At 39.5% G+C, this 21,475-nt stretch overlaps 4 protein-coding genes across 4 annotated transcripts; 2 read left to right on the top strand and 2 right to left on the bottom strand.

The window, feature by feature from the left end:
• On the top strand, positions 1 to 7,132 carry LOC105949289 (ARM repeat superfamily protein). Its single transcript, XM_088824436.1, has 18 exons — positions 1 to 631; positions 919 to 1,465; positions 1,688 to 1,939; positions 2,382 to 2,473; positions 2,976 to 3,186; positions 3,779 to 3,960; positions 4,081 to 4,320; positions 4,413 to 4,585; positions 4,710 to 4,803; positions 4,890 to 4,946; positions 5,031 to 5,165; positions 5,345 to 5,413; positions 5,497 to 5,610; positions 5,743 to 5,904; positions 5,986 to 6,114; positions 6,218 to 6,319; positions 6,471 to 6,550; positions 6,632 to 7,132. The coding sequence occupies exons 1-18, from the start codon at positions 137 to 139 to the stop codon at positions 6,885 to 6,887; spliced, it is 3,390 nt and encodes a 1,129-aa protein (XP_088680562.1). The 5' UTR covers positions 1 to 136; the 3' UTR covers positions 6,888 to 7,132.
• A 445-nt stretch (positions 7,133 to 7,577) lies between these two features.
• EMB2654 (Tetratricopeptide repeat (TPR)-like superfamily protein) lies at positions 7,578 to 12,013 on the top strand. The gene is made up of 10 exons (XM_012972644.2): positions 7,578 to 8,029; positions 8,190 to 8,362; positions 8,496 to 8,601; positions 9,166 to 10,275; positions 10,357 to 10,462; positions 10,562 to 10,766; positions 11,054 to 11,186; positions 11,284 to 11,388; positions 11,491 to 11,611; positions 11,718 to 12,013. The coding sequence occupies exons 1-10, from the start codon at positions 7,652 to 7,654 to the stop codon at positions 11,807 to 11,809; spliced, it is 2,529 nt and encodes an 842-aa protein (XP_012828098.1). The 5' UTR covers positions 7,578 to 7,651; the 3' UTR covers positions 11,810 to 12,013.
• A 206-nt stretch (positions 12,014 to 12,219) lies between these two features.
• LOC105949348 (pentatricopeptide repeat-containing protein At1g79540) lies at positions 12,220 to 15,085 on the bottom strand. Its single transcript, XM_012972645.2, has one exon. The coding sequence runs from the start codon at positions 14,897 to 14,899 to the stop codon at positions 12,464 to 12,466; it is 2,436 nt and encodes an 811-aa protein (XP_012828099.1). The 5' UTR covers positions 14,900 to 15,085; the 3' UTR covers positions 12,220 to 12,463.
• Positions 15,086 to 15,723: 638 nt separating this feature from the next.
• Positions 15,724 to 17,861, bottom strand: APPR6 (Tetratricopeptide repeat (TPR)-like superfamily protein). The gene is made up of 2 exons (XM_012972764.2): positions 17,742 to 17,861; positions 15,724 to 17,555 (listed from the first exon to the last, which is right to left on the bottom strand). The coding sequence occupies exon 2, from the start codon at positions 17,508 to 17,510 to the stop codon at positions 16,068 to 16,070; it is 1,443 nt and encodes a 480-aa protein (XP_012828218.2). The 5' UTR covers positions 17,511 to 17,555; positions 17,742 to 17,861; the 3' UTR covers positions 15,724 to 16,067.
• Between the last annotated feature and the right edge of the window lie 3,614 nt (positions 17,862 to 21,475).

The raw sequence follows: 21,475 nt of genomic DNA, 5'->3' as shown, positions 1-21,475 counted from the left end.
TAAGAAAAATAGTTGCCCCCATAAAACTAATAAAACTGCCCCAAAAACCCTTTTTCTTAAACCCTATACCACTGTCGACCTCTTTATCTTCCGCCACCGCACCGCCGCCGTGTCAGATTGTTCCTCTACCACCGCAATGGACGATAACGCGGCAGAAGACACCCAATCTTTCAATGCAAACAGTGACATATGCCAACAGCTATTAACCCGCTACGCCCGCTCATCAGCCGCGCAGCACCGCCATCTCTGCGCCACCGCCGCCGCCACCCGAGACATCATCCAATCCTCTTCTCTTCCCCTTACTCCCATATCATACTTCGCCGCCACCATCACTTCTCTTTCCGACTCCGAAAACCTCGACTCAAATGCTCTTGGCGCGCTAACCTCGTTCCTAGCAATCGTGCTCCCGTTAGTTGGCAGGGGCGAAATAAACCCGGAGAAAGCGGGGGATTCTGTTAGGATTCTGGTTACCACAGTTGAGCAGAATTGTAACTTGGGAACTTCTGGTGTTAGAGCTGTGGTCAAATGCGTCGGTGTTTTGGTTGCTGAGTTCTGCAATTCGAACGAGTGGGACTCGGTTGCGCTAGGGTTCGAGTGGCTTGTGAAATTCTCCCTCGATAAACGGCCCAAGGTTTGTGTAATTAACCTTTTTTTTTCTTCTACATTATCGAAAATTGCCTAACTCTTTAATTCAGTCCAAGGCTGGAGGAATTCGTATGAGTTGATATGAATGAGAGAAAGTGTAATTTCATCAAACTGTTAAATAAAATTGTCTGTCATAGTACGAAATTGGATCAGTTTATAATTTATGTTCAAAATTAAGTCTCTATCGTTTCTCGATCGGACATGTTTTTATGAAGTTTTACCTGGACAAGGAGATACGATGAATTCATGATCATGGTCCGTAACTTGTTTCAGGTGAGGAAATGTGCTCATGATTGTTTCTTGACAGTTTTCAAGTCGTTTGAATCCTCTGCTATGCTCAACAAGGCAAGTAAATCGATATACCTGTTGCTCAAAGATCAAATGCCTTTGGCCAAAGAAATGACCACTTCAGAAATTGTCGACGGAGCCAAATCCGAAGCAATGTCAAAGCCCGAACATCAGAACTTCCTTTATCTGTTGAATGTGACGAAGCATGTTGTTCAACACCTGTCTCCTAAAATCCGCGTCAAGATTCTTTCACAGCTTTTGAAGATTTTGGGCTCTCGTTTCTCAACGACGACAAGACACATTTTTGATGTTATTTCGGCTGTATTTGAAATTTCGGGAGCTGAGATTATAATTTCGAACGCCGAAGAGATTTTTGGGTCACTGGTTTCCTACATATCATCTAGAGAAAACAATCCAATAGACAGTGTATTGTTTGCCGCAAATTTAGCGAAAACTGCTTTAGCCAAACTTCACGATGGGGATATAAACGAATGGACCACCTATTTTGCTATGCTCACTGAATCGTTAGCAGGTATGCGTTCTATGTTTTAGATTTTTTCTTTCTATTCTCTCTTTTGCAACCTTTCCATGTCGGAGCTGTACTTTTTCCTGACACCGATTATCGGCTTATTAATACTAATTGTAAAAAGGATGGTTTAATTTCTTCTACCTTATTCAGACAAAAAAAATTCTGTTTCTTTAGTTTTCTTGTAGGAGTACTGTTTAAAACTAACTCTCTGTCGTTTCCCATCAGGCATTCTATCTTCCAATGGCGATGTTGCTTTACCGACCTCCATTATACTTAGAGAACTTATAGACCATCATATCGATGGAAAAAGCTTATTGACCATTGAAAGCCAAGAAATGGAAGACGAGACAACTCAGAGTGCAGAGTTCAAAGCCATGGAAACTACATGCACCACTTTCTACAATGTGTTGAGTGCTTCGGCTCAAATTCCGAATGAACATTTCTTCTCTTTGGTAGCTTTTCTGTTCGTCAAACTTGGTAAGTAGACATTAAGGATTAGTTCTCCAACTATGCATCGTATATCACGTCAATGTCTTTGATAACTATTTTCCGTCTCAATGTCTTTTATAACTATTTTCCCTTCCCTTTCTGCTATGTGCAATTATTTTCGGGCATTAGATCAGTCAATTCTGGTTAATATATTTTAGAATCCTGTAAAATGCTGATATTATTATAGTGTAGTGACTTTTTGGACTAGTCCTTGCTATGAATTGTGTGTTTGGAAAAACTATATTCAAAAGTATTGCATTTGCAGCACAGTGCTGTAAGTTTAGGAATAATTGCTTGTATGCAAGCCATCATTAGTTCTTAATGTTGGACACACTTTCTTCAGTACTGATGGCCCTCAACTTTAATCTTCAATGTTTTTTTGTCTGTTTTGTTTTATCTGTTAATGGTCTTTCAAAATCATCTTTTCCAGGTCGAGTATCAGACGTCTTTATGAAGCCTATACTTCTTAAACTTGCTGATTTGGTGAATGCTAGTTCTGCCGGTGCTTCAGAAATTAAAACAGTGAGTATTCATGGAACTCGGGTATCAAACAGAAACCACATTTTTTGATAATTTAGATCATCTTGAAGCCAGTCAAACTGTGTTTTGTGTTGTACTTATTTGAAGGCGTACTTGTGATTTTTCTCTCCATATTCCTCCTGGGGATGCATCACAGTGCCATAAGTTTGCGGGAATGAATCTGGTTGTCTGAAATCTACTCATAATTCAATGTCCTTGTGACCTAATTGATTTGGCAGGAAATGAGATACGCTTTGCAAACTGAATATTCGTAATTTGATTATATTAATGTGTTTGGACTAAGCTAGGAGCTTGTAACATGGGACAAGCATAAATTCCTTTCTTTTTGGTTGTTGATTTGAATGGAATCTTTGTTTAAGTAAGTTGATCTCATATTTCTTATCAGATATTTTATCAGGTATTCAGGTTTAGCAGTTGAATTCTTACTGTAGTCTATTAGTTTGTCTGTTTCTGCTGAGATCATCTTTTTTTTCTTTTTTCCCAGCTTCAGGACTGCATTGGGTCTGCTGTTGCTGCTATGGGACCGGAGAAAATACTTGCTTTACTCCCGATTTCCTTCAGCGCTAAAAATTGTTCCGGTTCAAATACCTGGTTAATACCAATATTAAAGAAAAATATTGTTGGATCATCATTGCAGTTCTTTATGGAGCACATCATACCTCTTGCTGAATCCTTTGAGAAGGGAACTCATAAAGGTATACCGATAACATTTAAAAGTTTTTTGCAATTACTTCTTGGTTAATGTCATACTTCACTGAATTATTGTGATGCCCTAACTGCATGAAATTCTACTTGGAGATTGTATCTTCAAATGGGAAAACTACTGATCTCTAGATTGCGATATTACTGAAATATTTGTCACTGTCTATATTTCAAATTGAGGTGAGCTTAGGTATAATTGCCACCACCGTATAGTAACTCTCATATTCCTTTTAAGACTTGACTACCACATCTAAGGATCTGGACAGCGTATAGTAATAATGTATTCATGCTCTGTGTTACAACCCTTTCAAAGCATGTGCGTAAATCCCAGATTTTGTATGATCAATTGAGTACATCACCTCTATATATTTTATATTATTGTCATAATTACTGATCCTTCTGTTGCAGTTTAATTAACTTTTTGCACTAGGTAAGTTAATAAAAGATGTAAGGGTGTATGCTAAATTCATCTGCGAAGTTTTGTACCTGTCTGCTTTAGTCTATGTAGCTTCACTTATATGCTGAAGCCCTGTTGAACTGGGATATTTTCCTATATCTGGAATTTAAAATTTTGCTCCTTTCCAGTTAAAAAGTCAGTAATTCGCCGAGATCTGCAGGCTTACGCCCATGCTTGTTGGGGATTGTTGCCTGCCTTTTGTCACCAAGCAAGTGATACTTCTCAAAATGTTAGAGCTCTAGTCAAACTCTTAATCCCTTTTATCAAAGAGGGCTCGTTTATGCTTGAGATTATCGCTACTGGTTTGCAGGTATGTTTAATTTTCTGCCTCATTCTGTATTTCTGCACTTTTGATCTCTTTGCTTATTATCTATACGTTACTTTGTTAAAACAACCTGATAGTCCGAATGGTTTTGGTTTTCTCATGTAGGAGCTAGTCAATGAAAATAAGAGTGCACTTGCCACTGATCCGGAATCTGTGCAGTTGACAGAAGTTCAAAGGACAGAAATTCATGATGAATTGGCAATGGATCCTGACACAAGAAGTTCGCACGCAAGAAAGATTGCGAGGAAAAATATTAAGGCTTTGGCTTTGTGTGCCAAAAAGTTGCTTCAGCCTTTAATCAGTGTCTTATTTCAGAGCCCCCCCGAGACACGCAAACATCTAAAGGTAGCTTCATTTATTAATTGTTTAGTAGAACGTATTTTTCATCATTCCCATAAGTTTAATTTAATTAATCATTCAAAATCATAAACACGTAGGGTGCAATTGGATGCTTGGTGTCCATATGTGAGGCTTCAGTCATAAAAGATATATTTATAGCCTCACTCGAGAAGTTTCAGCTTCTCGATGATATCCGCGAACATGGAGAAGTAGAGTCTGATACTGATGGTTCAGCCAATGAAAAAGAGAGTAGGGGAATCAATGCAAAGAGGTTATATCAACTTTCATATTTCAGTAGAATACTGATGCATACATTTCAACTTCACTTCATTCTTGTTATGCCATTACTTCATTTTTGATGATGTTGTCAATCTGTTTTTTTTTTCTTTCTGAAGGCTTATAATTCTGGATCTCGCGTCTTGCATTATTGAAGGATCCGACAGTGATCTTGTTGATACACTATTTTCTGTTATTAAGTGTGCTTTGAAGGTTAGCTGGTGCCCGTTACTTTAGTGTCTGTCTGCAATATTTTGTTGGTTATGCTGTTATGACAGTCTGTACATTTTGGATTCTAGGCGAGTGATGAGTATGGTCAGATCGAAGCATATCGAACTCTCAGCAGAATTCTTGAGGTGTTTTTTATAGTATTCTTTCCGTATATACCTTTTTGTAGGAAAAAAGATTCAATTGTGCTTATGCTGCTACTTTTTGTGCAGACGCATTCTTGGTTCTGCTCATCACAATTTGACGTGGTGATGGATTTGTTCACTGGAACAAAGTCTTCAGCTAATGTCAAATTGCTTGAAAATCGTTTTGCCTGTTTGCAGACCTTGTTGATTCATGCTTTAATGGTAGGTCTGCTTACGTTGTTAGATCTGATAAATTGATTTGTTCCGGTTTCGCTTGTTCATGGGTTTTTGGGCTTATAAAATGAATTCGTCTATTTAAGTTTTTATTTTTTTTCCTACAGCATTGTTTTAGGTATTTTTCTGTGATGTATGTGAGCCTAATAGACTTTGCTATTGTGCAGAGAAACACGGATGGTGAGAATACACAGGCTTTCCTTATCCTGAATGAGATTATTCTCACGTTGAAGGATGTAAGAGCTACTTCCCTTTCTGCTTTATACTCGCAAATAAACGCTTATACTTGTCACGAATACCTAATTTATTTCAACCACAGTCCAGCGAAGAAGGCAGGAAAGCCGCTTACGATGCTTTAAATGGGATAAGTTCCAAATTACGTAGCTCATCGGACGCTTCTTCTGATGGATTATATCACAAACTTATCACCATGGTAAAAGCACCCCCCCCCCCCCCCCAAAAAAAACCCCACCCCCCACAGCACACATCACATAGTTTACATCCTTATAAACGCTTTAAAAGGTGTCATTGTTATAATGCTCTATGATGATGTTGATATGTGCAGATTACGGGTTATCTTTCTGGTCCGTCTCCCCATATAAAGAGCGGAGTGGTGTCTGTACTCTCGGTATTGGTTTACAGCGATCCCGATATATGCACTAAAACGCCTGACCTATTCCCCGCTGTTATGGAGTTATTGCACAGCAAGGCCATTGAGGTTATAAAGGTAAGTGAGTTTCCCCATGCATTCGGGTTTTTGTCATCTTTCTATTTGCTGACGTGGATCTCGGTTCTAAAATTTGAACAGGCTGTTTTGGGCTTTGTCAAAGTGTTGGTTTCGTCTCTTAAACCAAGTGACCTGCATCATTTTCTTCCCGACATTGTCGATGGAATTCTGCGATGGAAATCTGTCCACCACTGCCATTTCAAAACCAAGGTGCGTTTTTCCTACTTGCAAATAAACCAAGTGTTATTTAAAATGTTGGTCTGAATTATTTTCTCGTGTGGTGGAACTAAGATGCTCGTTTATTTTACAACAGATTATCGTGATCTTGGAGATTTTGATGAGGAAGTGTGGTTCCCCTGCAGTGAAAGCACACGCACCTGAGAAATACAAGGATTTTATGCAGAGTGTTGTTCTGGTACTTGATTTTTTCTTTTTGGCCTTCCCCAGTTTTTATAATATTATTGACGGTATTTATGGGATAATAATTTGTTCCGAGAAAATATAAAAAAATGTTTTGTCCTATGTATAATACACTGCATTTACGATATTTACATATTTTACTGCAGAATCGACATGGCAAGGGAAGTTCCAAAGAAGCTGAAAGCAAAGACACTATACCAGAACATTCTGATTCGTCTCTTGGGGGGTAATAATTCTTTGTTCAAACTTCAATTTTTTATTTATTATTATTGTCGATGATGATAATCGAGGTAAAAAAATTATCCAGGCAGCAGAAAAGGAAACGAGAGGAGTCTTCTGCCACGGCATCCAAGGAAGAAGATTCTTCGAGACCTTGGAAAAGGAAGATGGAGAGGAAACAAAACGCTGGCACGGAAAGCGATCTTAAGCACAGAGCGAAACATATCGAGAGAAGATTAATGAAGAGGCAAGGAAATAATAGTAATAATAATAATATCCAAACACCGAATGTTACTTCCAAATTTAACAAGCACAAAAAACTAGCAATGAAGGGCCGAAACTGACGTTCGGGTGCGCAACAATTGCTAGCAGTTTTGAAGTTGTTTCGAGAGTGCTGAAAACATTTATTTAGGGTTTTACTATTTAGGCAATGTTGTGATAAATTAGACGGAGCAATAGTTTAGGGGGGTTTTGTTATTACGGATACTATAAGGGTGTATAATTTATTTGATCATACTTCAGTCGTTTTCGTAATTTACCATTTCTAATTAATATGCTATGATGCTAGTAAAAAAACAGTTAACATCAATGTTTTTCTTTTATAGTTACATAAATTTGTTTAATTCTCAAGTCAACATTAAGTACCTAAAAAAGATAAGAAAGTGGGAAAATTACAGTTTTAATTACTGATTTCACATTTGGTTTTCCTTAGTCACAAAAAACACACTTGGTTCTTCGTGTTTAAATAATGTAATAATTTTCAATCAATTTACCATTACTCCATCCGTTAAGGCGGTGATGGGCACAAACTTGATTATGTTAGATTGTTAGTACTAACGGAAAATTGACGAAAATGACTAAAAGTGTTAATAATTTTTAAAACATGAGGGATCAAATATGAAATCAATGAAAACTTGAGGGACCAAAAATATATTTTTCTCATAAGAAATTCAGGTTGGAACTAAAGGAGAAAAAAAGAAGGTAAACACGCTTTTAGTTGATATAAATAAAACAAACCACGACTTTGACTCCTTATAAAGTTGTTTCAACGGTCACCGGAGCCGAGTGCGCGGGGCTTATCTTCTTTCACCTCCCTAAAAAAGCGGCCATGGCCACCGTATACCACCACCAAACCCCTTTCTTCACCCCTAACCCGAAGCCTCTTCGCCCCGCCAAAACCGCTGCCTCTACAATTTACTGCTTCGCCAAGTCCAGTAATATAGACCCATTCGAAGAGAAGAAGCAAGCACACGTGGACTACGACGCCGGGACCCACAAGCTCACCACTCGAATCCCCGGTGTACGGAAGTCCGACCTCCCGAAACGACACCGTCTCCGGGTGGAGGGCGACCGGTTTCAGAAAGACTGGGCTGTATCGGAAGTGGTGGAGAGGGTAATTAAGCTTCACCATTGGGAGGATATTGAGAGTGTGTTGAACCGCTGGGCCGGCCGGTTCGCTCGCAAGAATTTCCCGGTTCTAATTAGGGTAATTTACTGTAAATTGGTACTGTTTAATGGCTGCTGTATATTCTTAGATGTGCTTGTCAACTCTAAGCTTGTTCGATTTCGTGGTTTTGTACTTGAACTTATTAATCGTATCGTTTATTTCGATGAAGAAACTGTAAATTCGACTACCCTCTGCGCAGGAAATAACTATGAGGGGTTCTATTGAACATGGTATCCAAGTCTTCAATTGGATGAAGAACCAAAAGAACTATTGCGCAAGAAACGATATATACAATATGATGATCGGGTTGCATGCTAGACATAATCGTATCGACCAGGCTCGTGGATTATTTTTCGAGATGCAAAAGTGGAGGTGAGTGAGTGAGTGAGTGAGTGAGTTCGTTTCATGTGCATTTCGTTATAGCTCTCCCTATCTGTTAGATAATCGAACAAGAATCTTTGTTGATAAAACAAATGAAAACGAATCGTTTTTTTATTTATTGTAGGTGCAAACCCGATGTTGAAACCTATAATGCTCTGATAAGTGCGCACGGGCGAGCTGGTCAATGGCGCTGGGGAGTGAATATTATGGAAGACATGCTTCGTGAAGCTGTGTGTATTTACATTTTTCCTTCATAATCAATCTTTGTGGTTCTGATGTGAGCTTCCTTCTTTCTATTATCTATATATTATGGATAGTCCTTTCATCCTGCACTCGTTTCTCGATGAGGTATCGGATTATAGGAATCCCACTAGAGTAAAAATGAATAGTTCATAGTCTAAGTTTGAAACGGAGTTTTAAATGTTGAGCCATTGTATGAAATTCATGACGATGCAAGTCAAGCAAGAATCTTATATTTTCCTAGTATCTTTTTTACATTGCCTTTTCAAATCAGAATGACTCTTTACTTTCATATTTTAAGAATACTTCCAAAAGAACGCCAACATCAATAAAAGACGGTGAGTTTAAGATTGAGTAGTTATTATGCTTGTGTTCTTTTACTCTGTTGGTGGCGTAGGAATTGGTTACTCGCATATGAAGACAAATTTCAGAGTTGTTTCTTTTTTCCTTTTTTTGTTGTTGTTGTCAATGTACTGTAAAATTGTTGCTTGTAATTCATGTCTGGGTGGTACTATCTTAGGAAAAATAAATTTGATATCGTATAAAATCTGCAGATTCCTCCAAGCAGAACAACATACAACAATTTGATCCATGCATGCGGAACAAGTGGTAATTGGAAGGAAGCTCTGAAAGTTTGCAAAAAGATGACAGATAACGGAATCGGACCGGATCTCGTGACCCACAATATCGTTCTATCTGCATATAAATCTGGATCACAGTACTCGAAAGCACTCTCGTATTTCGAGCTTATGAGGGGTACAAATGTCAATCCAGACACTACAACCCTCAACATCGTAATAAACTGCCTGGTCAAGCTTGGAAAATACGAGGAAGCCATCAAAGTCTTCAATTCAATGAGAGAGAAAAGATCAAAATGCCGCCCCGATATCGTAACCTACACCAGCATCATGCATATGTACTCTGTTTGTGGACAAGTCGAAAATTGCCACTCTGTTTTCAGCACATTAATTGCAGAGGGTTTAAAACCAAATATCGTTTCGTACAATGCGTTGATTGGGGCGTACGCCTCACTTGGACTGAGTGAGCAGGCCTCGTCAACTTTTTACGAGATGAAAAAGAGGGGTACCCGCCCTGATGTTGTATCCTACACTTCTTTACTCAATGCGTTTGGAAAATCACAACAACCACAAAAGGCAAAAGAAGTATTCGATATGATGAGGAAAAATAATTGCAAACCGAATTTGGTTAGCTACAATGCACTTATTGATGCGTATGGATCGAACGGCTTTTTAGCTGAAGCTGTGGAACTTTTGCGTGAAATGGAGCAAGCCGGTTTGCAACCGAACGTTGTCTCGATTAGTACATTGTTGGCCGCGTGTGGGCGGTGCTGCGAAAAGGTGAAGATTGATTCGATACTTAAAGCTGCTAATTTGCGAGGCATTGAATTGAATACTATTGCGTATAACGCTGGTATTGGAAGTTATATGAATGTCGGGGAATATGAGGCTGCTTTGGATTTATATAAGCGTATGAGGAAGAAGAGAGTTAGACCTGATTCTGTTACTTATAATGTTTTGATTAGTGGCTGTTGCAAGATGTCAAAGTACAGCGAGGCGCTCGATTTTCTTGTCGAGATGAGGGATCTGAAGATTCCCTTTTCGAAGGAGGTATATTCTTCCGCAATCTGCGCCTACAGCAAACAGGTGAGTGGTTTTATATCATTGTAGTTTTGAATTCGTACCGCCACAACTGGTTTTAGTCCTAATTCCCCATTCTTGCTCCAGGGTCAACTTGCTGAAGCAGAATCGATTTTCGACATGATGAAAATGGATGGTTTGCAACCAGACGTTATTGCGTATACGGCAATGTTACATACTTACACCACTGCAGGTGAGTTTTTTTTTTTTTGTGTGTGAGTGTGTGTGTGTGTGTGTCTGAAAGTGGGGGTTTGAGAAAGTGGCTAATTAAATTTTATTTATTTATTTGCAGAGCAATGGGAGAAAGCTTTTGCGGTGTTTCAAGAAATGGAGGTAAATGGTGTCCAGCCAGACTCGGTAGCTTGTGCAGCTCTTATGAGAAGTTTCAATCGAGGATCTCTACCGGGCAAAGTGTTGCTTCTTGCCGAGTTTATGAGAGACAAGAATATTCCTTTTATTGATGCTGTGTTCTTCGAAATGGTTTCTGCATGTACCATGTAAGTCTTTGCTTGTTTCGGAGTTTTCGGAAATTAAAATCAGGTCGGAAATCAGAATCTAATATTATCCAGTTCCACCCCGAGAAAAAATCGGAAAAATTGGAATTTGGAATGATAAATGTTGTTCCACAATCGGAAATATTTAGATCAGAATCGGCGGAATTCGGAATTTCCGTTCCAATTTCAACCCCTACTTGTGGGTATCATATACCGAAGAGTTTCATTCTTAATTATATTTTTTTTCTCTGTTTAGTGAACAAACTAACTGTCGTATTTTGTTGTTGAAGTCTGCGAGATTGGAAAACATTAACTGATGTCATTCACACGATGGAGAATTCACTTCCTCGTATTTCCGTTGGAACACTAAACCATCTTCTTCATTCTTTTGCAAAAGTAGGAAAAATCGACACCATGTTGAAGGTAATAAACTGCACTTTGGATATTAATATATTACAGATAATATGTCTAAGGTTTGGCAGTTAATTAACTGATTTTTTACCCCTCGTTCTGTCTGTAGTTGTTTCTGAAGATAGTTGCGTCAGGCGCAGAAGTTGACTCGACTACGTACTCTATTTTATTGAAGGATCTTTTAGCTGCTGGGTATTGGAGGAAATATATCGAGGTAATAAATCTCGAAAACTTAAACTTAAGAAATTATTGTTTAAAATCAAAACGTGAGTCATTAATTAACACAATGGCACAAATTATGGATTTGTTAATGCAGGTGATGCAGTGGATGGAAGATGCAGGAGTGCCACCTTCTCCTCAAATGTACAACAACATACTATCTTATGCTCACACGAGTGCGGGCCCCGAAAACGGTGCTGCCATAAGAGAGAGAATAGGTAAAGCGGACGAGGATCGATTTTCGATTTTCAATTTTCCACCTCAGATTCATAATTAGCAGCATCACTAGTTAACTTGCGTTTATTTTGTTTCCATTTTTGATAGAATCGTTGAAGAGGAAATCTGGTTATTCATTGTTAAAGAGCAAAGGGTGCGATCCTCCGCTTCCCGCCAATTCGTTGATTGGCAGCCTGTAGCCAGAGCACAAGATTAATGAGCCACTGCCACTCATCTTCCTTTTCTTTTTTAAATAGTTTCACAGCTACAATGTAGACTGTAGTAGTACCTTAGTGTATTGAAGTTGTACCTAGAGGGATTGCATCAACCTGTGTATAAAATACAAGGCAATGTATACATAATTCGACTTGATACGACTTAAAAATCTTACCTTTTGCCGTAAATTAGTTTCATTATACGACTTCAAGACAATGTTAACATCAACGTTTGGCTCATAATTCGAGTTGATACGACTTAAAAATCGTACCTTTCGCCGTAAATTAGTTTCGTTATACGACTTCAAGACAATGTTAACATCGACGTTTGGCTCATAATTCGAGTCGATAAATACGAGGCTAACTGCTAAATCATGAACATATTGCCACAAGTATTGAAATATGGAAACAAGATTTATACTCTTATTCATTCTTTACAAGCCACAAGAAGGTTAGGTACAAAGCTACAAAACTGAGGATGGTTGATTTTTTTCAGTTCTCACTCACTCCTCCATTAATGCAAATTAAAAGGATAAAAAGAAAATGTCAGCAGCAAATCTAATGAGCTCAAGTAGTACAACAATTTTCCAGATTTAAAAAAAAAAAAAAAAAATTGTATAATAAAATCGAGAACATAACTTATCTGGCTGCTGACAACACATTCTCGGATTTCCTCTCATTATACCGATGCCGTATAAGAAATCTCGTATTGTGATGAACACAAGAATTTAAGTCATACCCCACAGATTTCATTTTATCGAGAAGCTCAAAAGCAACCACCGCTCTCTCTTTCGAACCCAAAAGTCTTTGCAGTAAACCGTTACACACTCTAGGCATCAATTTATAACCTCTCTCGATCGTGTAGAGAAATACATCAACCGCTTTACCGAGATTTCCTTCGGAGCACAGAGCCTCAATCAATTTCACACATCCCGGTGCAGACACAACAACATTAAACTCCTCAAGAACCGAAAATGTCCTAATCGCCACGTCAACTCTGTTTGACTGACACAATCCAACGAGCCAAATATTATACGGGCCCGAATCGAAATCCACCAACTTCATATCCATCTCGAGTAAGCTCCTCACAGCCATTTCGAAATCGCCTTTTTCGAAATATTTTTCGGTCGATTTCAACGCTTCGCCTTCTCTGCCAGCTAGGCTCCTCAAGTACTCCAACCAAAGGCCGAAAGCAACAGAAGTCTTTCTCCTCCTACAAGACCAAGTCATGAGCGTTTTATACACAGACGCGCTTGGTTTGCATCCGTTTTCGTTCATGTGTTTGAAGAGCTTATAAGCATCGCCTTCTCTATCTACCCTTTGGAGCCCCTCTATGAGTGTTGCGTACGTTACGGAATCCGGGAAATGCCCTTTGTGTTTGAGCTCCTCGAACACCTTAAGAGCTCTATCAACCTGCCCATCTTTGCACATACCGTTGATCAGAGTGTTGTACGTTTTGATATTCGGAACAACCCCACTATCGGCAAGCTGTATTAGAAGCTTGTAGGCTTTGTGAATTAAACCCGATTCTACTAAAGTCTCCACCTTTTTGTGAAGGCTCGCACTATCAAGAACGCGGTCAGTGCCTTGAGAAAGGCGAAGAAACAACGATGGGTTTCTCCCAATCTCCATTTTGTGGAGCATAAGGCGAGCTTCGTCGACCTTAGCAGCCTTGCATAGACCATCAATTAGGGCATTGAAAGTCACAACAGAAGGAGAGCAATTGAGTTTCTCCATGCCGTTGAAAATCTCCTGAGCCTCTCCTAACAGACCGTTTCTGCACAACCCGCAAATGAGAATCGTGTAAGTGCAAGAATTAGGGAACTGGTTGTGCTGGGAAATCTCGAGCTCAAGAGATCGAGCTTCGTCCAGCAGCCCTAAATCACAAAACCCTTTGATCAAAACGTTGTAACATCGAGTGTCGGGCATAACACCTTTTCCAATCATATCCCTCAACATATTAGTTGCATCTTCCATTCTTCCGAGTTCGGTTAACCCACGCATCATAATTGTATACAAGATAATATCGGGCACTAATCCCGCATCCAATACCTGCTGAAACAATTTCTCCGCCCCACTAATCCTCTTGGCTTTTATCAAACCATCAATCAGGCAACCGAATCCCCTTATCCCAACATTATACCCGTCGTCTCTAAATGACTTGAAGAGCTTGAAGGCCTCGTCTATCTGGCCACACTTACAGAACCCATCAAGCAACGCATTGTACGTAGCGGAATCAGGCTGACACCCCCTCGTCTTCATCAACTCAAACATCCTATGTGCATCGTGCGTCCTCTTCGCCCTGCACATACCCGATATGACCACGGTGTACGTAATCTTAGTGGGAAGTATCCTTCTCTGAGTCATTTCGTCGTACAGATTGAGTGCGTCTTCAATCATCTCGCTCTTGAACAGCCCATCGATCAAAACGTTGAAAGTGTCGGCACCCATTCCACAATTCGACTTCAGGATCATGTTGTAAACCGCCAACGCCAGTAAAATCGTATCACTCTTGACCAAAACATTCAGTATCAAATTGTAAACAGCTCTATTCGGCTTGCATTCGTAATCCTTCATCCGACCGAACGCCGCCACCGCCATTTCAGCCTTCCTCAGCTTCCAGTAACCCGAAATCAACACCGCGAACGAATGCGCATCAACGCGCAGCCTCCCATCCCTCAATTCATCGAGAACGCCCCAATACAGATCAAACGAATCCCCACCGCCACCGCCGCCGCCGCTCAAAAGCATGTCAACGATCAAATTGTGCGAAACCCCACTTCTGAGGTGCGCTCTCTCGGCAGCCCAGATGTAGAATCGGAAGCAAATCCGCGGGTCTTTCTTCAATTGAGACTGGGACCGAAGCACTGAAATCACAACTTCGCGATTTAAAAAGGGAGCTAATTCGGCGAGGGCCGGCTGGATGGGGTTCACGGAGTTGATAACGGCGAGGACTTCGGTGGCAATATTGGAATTCTCGAGGGCATTATCGGGAAAAGAAGTGAAGGTGGAGGATGGAGTGAAGAAATGGTTTCTCACGGAACGGAAGATTGGGGAATGGAGGAGTTTCTGCATAGTGGTGTCCGGCGAAATGGAAAACTCATCTTCGTTTTACCACATTTGGAAAGTCTTTGTGCTGCGGGGGTTTTACTAATCGGAAGATACTTCTTCCGGCGGCGGCGGCGGAGAGTGCACAGAGATTGACTAAAAACGATGGGACCTTCTAATTTTAATGGGCCCGAAAGCCCGTTTGATAATACGGGCTCTAGACAGCTTGTCCAGCCCAGCCCATTGGTCCTTGAAAATGTTTTTTTTACAAATAAAACCCTCATGTTTGAATAATTATATCTACCTCCCTCAACTATGAATTTTCTCACACCTCTACCCTTATGGTGTCAAATTCAACATAATTATCTAGATTTCGTGGAATGCTCTCTAGTTTGTACTCGTTTTGTGCAAAAATACAGTTTCTGATGCACCACAATATCATATATACAAGCCAAAAAAACACATCTTATGATCATCTTGCTTCAAAATTTAGAGCTCATGGGATAAAACGGGTACAAATTTGAGAATATTCCATATAATCTAGAAGATTCCACTAATTTTGAAACCGCAAGAGTGAACGTGTAAAAAGATTTATAGTTGATGAGGTGGTTGTAATTTACCATTTTTTTAAATATAATAATTGATAATTTAATCATAGGCTAAATTACAAATTACAGTCAACCCCTCAGATAAGGTCAAATTACGAAAAAATACTCATTTACGTTTGGGTAATTACAGCCACCCCTCAACTATGAATCTTCTTACATATATACCCTTGTTGTGTCAAATTTAATGGAATTCTCTAAATTACGTGGGTTACAAACTGGCGAATATTTCAATAATCTAGAAGATTAAAAATCGAAAAACCCATTTTTTTCATATCTCATTAGATCCAATAGTTGCTTATTGATTTGCATATTGTAAACATGAGTATCATAGATTCTACAAAAATAAACAATAAGGTCGATGTCCCCAGTTTTCCTTAGCCACCGCGCTCGAGTTCACCGCACCCCGAGATTTGGATCCGTCTCGTGCTCTCAAATCCGATTTTTCTAGCGGCTGTTTCTTCACCAAAACCGGGAGCAGGTTCGTATGTGCATGTAACTCGTCGGATTGTGCAGCAAAATGGTCAAAGATCAAATGTCGATTTACGATTGTAACAATCGATTTTAACTTACAATCCACAAACAATAACTCAATCACAAAGAGGCTCTTTAACCAAAAGATTCATTTTTTCCTGCAAAAAACCAAGTACATCTTCTCTCCCTTCCTTCAAAAGCAATTGCCGCAGCTTCCCAAACGTATGCCTACCTGGTCGAATCCCTCTTTCCATCATCTCTTCCATTAAAACACAAGCTTTCGAAGCGTCACCCTTACCACATAATCCGTTAATGAGTGCCGAAAACGTGTGCATGCTCGGCGCAAACTGCTTCCTTTCCATGTACTTCCACACCTTTAAAGCTGTCTCCATTTCATCTCTCTCGCAAAACATCTTAATCATCATCGTATACGTGTCTGCGTCGGGCTCGCAGATTTTGGACAGCCTTCGAAAAACCTTAAAAGCCTCGTCAGTTTCTTCACGGCCTATCAGTCCATTTATAAGAATATTACAAGTCCTCGAATTCGGACTCACCCCTTTCTTCTCCATCTCGTCCACAACCTTGTACGCGTTCTTGAATTTATTTACTTTGCAGAAAGCACTAATCAAGGCGTTGTATACCGCCACGTCAGCAATTACTCCGTTTCTCTCCATCTGAAGGAACGTGTCTATTGCATCCTCGATTCTATTTTCGATACCGTATGTATGTATAAGGACACTGTAAATAAAAGATGTCGGCTGACAGCCACTGAACTCCATTTCCTTAATAACTTCAACTGCTTCGTCTGTTCTTCCAGCTTTGCAAAGAATGTCGACCATGATTCCATATGTCACAATATCGGGATTGCAACCCGAGTCAACCATATCCGTAAATATTTCCCTAGCTTTCGGCAAATTCGGAGCCCTTCCCCACCCTTCAAGCAAGATGCTATAAGTTTTCGAATCGGGGGAAAATTGATTTTTCATTGCATCGAATATCTCCTGAGCTTTTCTAATATTCTTCGACTTGGATAAAGCACTCAACAACCCGTTGAACGCAGCGAGATTCGGCTGCACGTCGTATTTATTCATTACGTTAAATGTATACACAGCCTCGTCCACCTTCTGAGCCCTTGCGTACTTTCTCATAATAACACAAAAGGTTTCGATATTCAGCATTCCTTTGCTTCTCATGCTGTTAACAAGATCCCACATTATATCGTACTGCCGTATCTTCGCCAAAGACTCGATCATAATGTGGTAGGCTCGAACACTGTGCGAGTATCTCCGTTGTTTGTGGGCCCACTCGAAGAACCGGTGGGCCAGCATTCCAGCATTTTCAAACTTTTCGAGAACCTTCTCGACTACTTCTTCGGAAACCCGAATGCCACTCTGGTCAAGGGCCGTATCGAGGCCTAGTTTGGGGCATGACGTCATAATCTTGCAGACCCTTTTGGCTATTTCTGTTGAGTCTTGCACTAATTCTCCTGAACTATACAATCTACTAGCCACAAAAAATCTGAAGAAAAAACTACTGCGGCGGCGAATCCTCAAAATCATGATGGAGGAGTAGTATATTATGGTTCACTTGACAAAATTCACCACCTGGAGAGCAAAATGATGCAGAAACAACCATGTAAGCATTTCATCAAACACGTTGTGGACAAAAGAAATTACAGACAGTTGTCATTTACTCAATCGAGATCATTTCTTCTCGTATTGAAGAAAAGAAAATTCCCTATCGCGTTTGCATATGATTACACGCATACGAACATGAAATAGAAAGATTACCTAAAAACGCTGAAAGGAGCAATTCTGCTATTTTTCCTTCCTCTTTTCTGACATTGTTTTTGCATTTGTTTTATGTGTGATTTCCAGAGAGACGATGTGCGTGTTTGTTGGGCCGCTGATAATTGGGCCTGGAACTATTATTTTATGGGCTTTTATTTATTTACTTGCACCAAAAGGCGAAATCCCTCGCCCCCATCCCTTGGCCCGACAAGGATTGATGAAGGAATGTAAATCATGGTAACTCAACGGCCCGTTAAGGTAGCGGACCCGGACCTGGTGCCCACAAGGAACCAACTCATTGGAGTTGAAATTCTGACTACCAGGATTCGATCCTAGGACCTTGCACCGACTTACCACCTCCGGAACCAGTTGAGCTACACCCATGCAGGCCTTTTAATTATTTACTATTTTTTTATTACCGAAAATTACACAATTGTATCTTTTGAAAATATTTTCAATTTTGAAAAAAAAAAATTAAATTGAATTCCTTCCTATCGATATTACTTGATTTTTATTTTGTCGAAATTGGAATATATACGAGATACCAATTTTCAAATATTTAGAGGGTGATTGGCTAAACTTATTTTAAAAAGCTGATAAGCTCCTACGTCTAATAAGATGTTTTAAGAGCTAATAAGCTGTTACGTCTTATTTTTAGGATTAATTTTTAGAATATTTGGATAATTAGCTTATTTTCTATTTTTACTCATAATAAGATCTTAAATAAAAAGGTGGGGTATATGTATTTTTTTTAAAAAGATCTTATTTGCTCTCCAACAGTTTATTTTAAAAAAAAATTAAGATTTTTTTTGAAAAAATTACCAAACACTTTGGAAGACTTTATAAGCTCTAAAACATCTTATAATCTCCTTTTAACATCTTATAAGGTTAGTCAAACACCCTCTTAGTTAACTTTATATGTTTTTTACATTTTAAATAAATATCTATCACTTAATAATAATATTAACGTTGCGTAAAAGGCACGTGACTTAATAGGGGTGAGCAAGTCGGACCCACCAACCCGCTACACCCGTCAAACCCGTGAAAAACCGCCCCGTTGGGACCGGACGGATAGATCCATCCATAGGATTGGGTACTAAAATGGTGAAGAACCGTGGGTTTGGGTCTTAGACGGGTTCAATTTTTTTTAATACCCGTGAAACCCGTCCCGCCCCGCCATACAAAACGACGTCGTTTTGTTTACATTATATAGTATAATAAATTAATAATATTAATGAATAAATAAAGTATCTCTAGTGTATCAAATACATAAATCAACTAAACTATAATTGTGGAAGCAATAGCTATAAAGATTATGAAAATCTCTAAGAAAATGTAGGAAAAAAAAAGCATATATATACAACGGTCAACACACGGCAGAAAAAAAAAAAAGGGGAAGAAAATGGTGTTGAATGGAGTTGAATAGCGTTGGTTATGCTTGAAAAAACTATATTTATTTTATTTAATTTTTTTTTTTAAGTTATGGATTAGTTACTTTTGGTTTTATATTTTTTTATTTACTCTTGACATTTACATTATTTATGTTTGGTTTCAATTTAAAATTTTAGGTTATTCATTTTAGTTTCTAATTATTCTCCCGTAAAATTTATAAATTATATATATAAAAAAAATAGTTTAGACGATAACGGGTTTCGACCCGTAAAGGTTGGGTCCTACTACAAACCCGCCATGGACCCGCCTATCATAAACTCGTTAAAAACCCACAAGTTTGGTTCTTCAAAATCAAGAACCGTTGTTTGACGGGACGAGGGCGGGTTTTGATAGAACCCGCGGGTTTATGACCCGCGCACACCCCTATTCTACTTTGTGGAAAAATGATGTTGACTTCTGAACTTCATTTAAGGTCATAATAATACTATATATAATATTCTTGTCAAAAAATAATATATATAATATAAATAAATCGAAAAATGAAAATGAAAGCTCAAAACAAAATGAATTCGGGTAGGCCCAAATATTTTGTGGGCCATGCTATCTTATTGGACCCATGAAATATAATTTATTGCTCAGCCCACTAAAAAAATCTTATTTGTTATACATATTTTAATTTTTAATCACTTATTTAAGAAAATGCTCTTTACGGGTTAATAACTGCTATTTACCGTTCAAAGTAAAAAACAGTTTATCTCTCTAAAACCCCTAAAATTCTAAATTCTCTCCAATTACCCCCATTCCAAAAAATTCAGAAAATTTTTTTTTTTTCGAAAAATTTCGAAATCAACCAAATTTCGAGCTTGGGCTTCGATTTTTTCAGGTAATTTCAACACCTACATGTGTTATATGCAATGGGTAACTCGATTTTGCAACCAATTTCATGTTTAAAAGCCCTACAAATCGATTTGTAGGGCTTTTGAAATTTTCGGAACTTATAGCCAAACGCCCAAGTCGGGCGCCGGCTGCATGAACGGACGCCCGAAGTGGGCGTCTGTTCATGCTGTCGGCGCCCAACTTGGGCGTGGAATCGTTGTTTGAACGCCCGGTTTGGGCGTTTCCCGGGCGAACCGGCGCCCGGTCCAGGCGTCGGTTCGGCCGGGAAACGCCCAAACCGGGCGTTCGGTTTAAATTTTTTTTTTTTTTTTTTTTTTTTTTTTTTTTTTTTTTTTCTGATTTAAAATAAATATTTTTTTTTCTGAATTAAAATAAGTTAGTTTAATATAATTTAGTTAATTCAAAGAAAATTATAATAATTTTATGTTTACAGGATGTCTAATTGGGCGAAAAAATTCGGACTGGGAAAAGGGAAAGGACTCCTGATTCGTGCTCCTGCAGATCCGGTGGAGGAGAATACTGCGGAACGGGAGGGAAGGACACATAATAGAAATGTTACCGGTTCTAAACGTCGTGGGGAACGCACTGGTGCTTTTGTACCCCCACGTACGATGATTCAGGAGGAGACAGAGACAGAGGCCGAGCAGGAGATGGATGCACCCATGGATGCATATATGCAGCCGCAGGAGTACGAGTACGATCCACAACTACGCTTTCAGCAGAAGTATCAGTTTCCGGTGCCGGATTTTCCATCCGATGACGATTACGAGGATGTTCGGACTCCGACTCCGCCTCCTGTCCCGATGGGTGGTACTTTCGATGGTTCTAATCCTGTCTCGAGGTCCCGCACCGCTCCGAGAAAAAAACTTCCTTCTCGACCTTGGATGTTGACCGGTGAGACACCCGGTGGACCTAAATACGCTCACTTGATTCCAAGTTTTGGAGCACACATTGCCTACGACATTTGGGAGGGAAAGGTAATACTTATTAATATTAATAAATTTTGTTTATAATATTTACACTTGCTTGTGGTATACTTATATATGAATATATCTTGAACAGGGTCGACATATGGTTAAATTACGGTCGCACGCGAAGTGTACTTGGCCGGGCCCCGACGACGATGATTGTGTCTCACTACTGGAGAATACCGGCTTGTATCACTTGCGTGATTGTTCGCTGCCTCAGCACAATAACCCACTCATAAAGGCTTTTATTGAGAGGTGGCAGCCGGACACCAACAGTTTTCACATGCCATTCGGTGAGATGACAATTACCCTGCACGACGTGCATTACATCATGGGTTTGCGAGTTAGTGGAACTCGCCCTAACGTTTGGATGGATAAGGCCGACGCGATCCAGCTTGGTGCGAGAGCTTTCGGGGTCGCACCCGCACTTATGGAGCAGTGGTGGTATGGTGGCGGACCCCGGTTAGATGATTTGGA

This window comes from Erythranthe guttata, chromosome 10 (assembly GCF_056151865.1).
Source record: "Erythranthe guttata isolate IM_541 chromosome 10, IM_541, whole genome shotgun sequence".
In the NCBI taxonomy this organism is placed as follows: domain Eukaryota; kingdom Viridiplantae; phylum Streptophyta; class Magnoliopsida; order Lamiales; family Phrymaceae; genus Erythranthe; species Erythranthe guttata.
Note: the sequence above shows the minus strand (reverse complement) of the source record. Positions and strands in the feature narration are given on the sequence as shown.

Excerpts from the sequence above, each read along its gene's own strand:
- LOC105949289 (XM_088824436.1), top strand. The coding sequence starts at position 137 with ATGGACGATAACGCGGCAGAAGACACCCAATCTTTCAATGCAAACAGT. Across the intron at positions 3,187-3,778 it reads TGAGAAGGGAACTCATAAAG|TTAAAAAGTCAGTAATTCGC; the intron begins GTATACCGATAA and ends GCTCCTTTCCAG. Across the intron at positions 4,586-4,709 it reads AGGGGAATCAATGCAAAGAG|GCTTATAATTCTGGATCTCG; the intron begins GTTATATCAACT and ends TTCTTTCTGAAG.
- EMB2654 (XM_012972644.2), top strand. The coding sequence starts at position 7,652 with ATGGCCACCGTATACCACCACCAAACCCCTTTCTTCACCCCTAACCCG. Across the intron at positions 8,030-8,189 it reads ATTTCCCGGTTCTAATTAGG|GAAATAACTATGAGGGGTTC; the intron begins GTAATTTACTGT and ends CCCTCTGCGCAG. Across the intron at positions 10,463-10,561 it reads ACATACTTACACCACTGCAG|AGCAATGGGAGAAAGCTTTT; the intron begins GTGAGTTTTTTT and ends ATTTATTTGCAG.
- LOC105949348 (XM_012972645.2), bottom strand. The coding sequence starts at position 14,899 with ATGCAGAAACTCCTCCATTCCCCAATCTTCCGTTCCGTGAGAAACCAT.
- APPR6 (XM_012972764.2), bottom strand. The coding sequence starts at position 17,510 with ATGATTTTGAGGATTCGCCGCCGCAGTAGTTTTTTCTTCAGATTTTTT.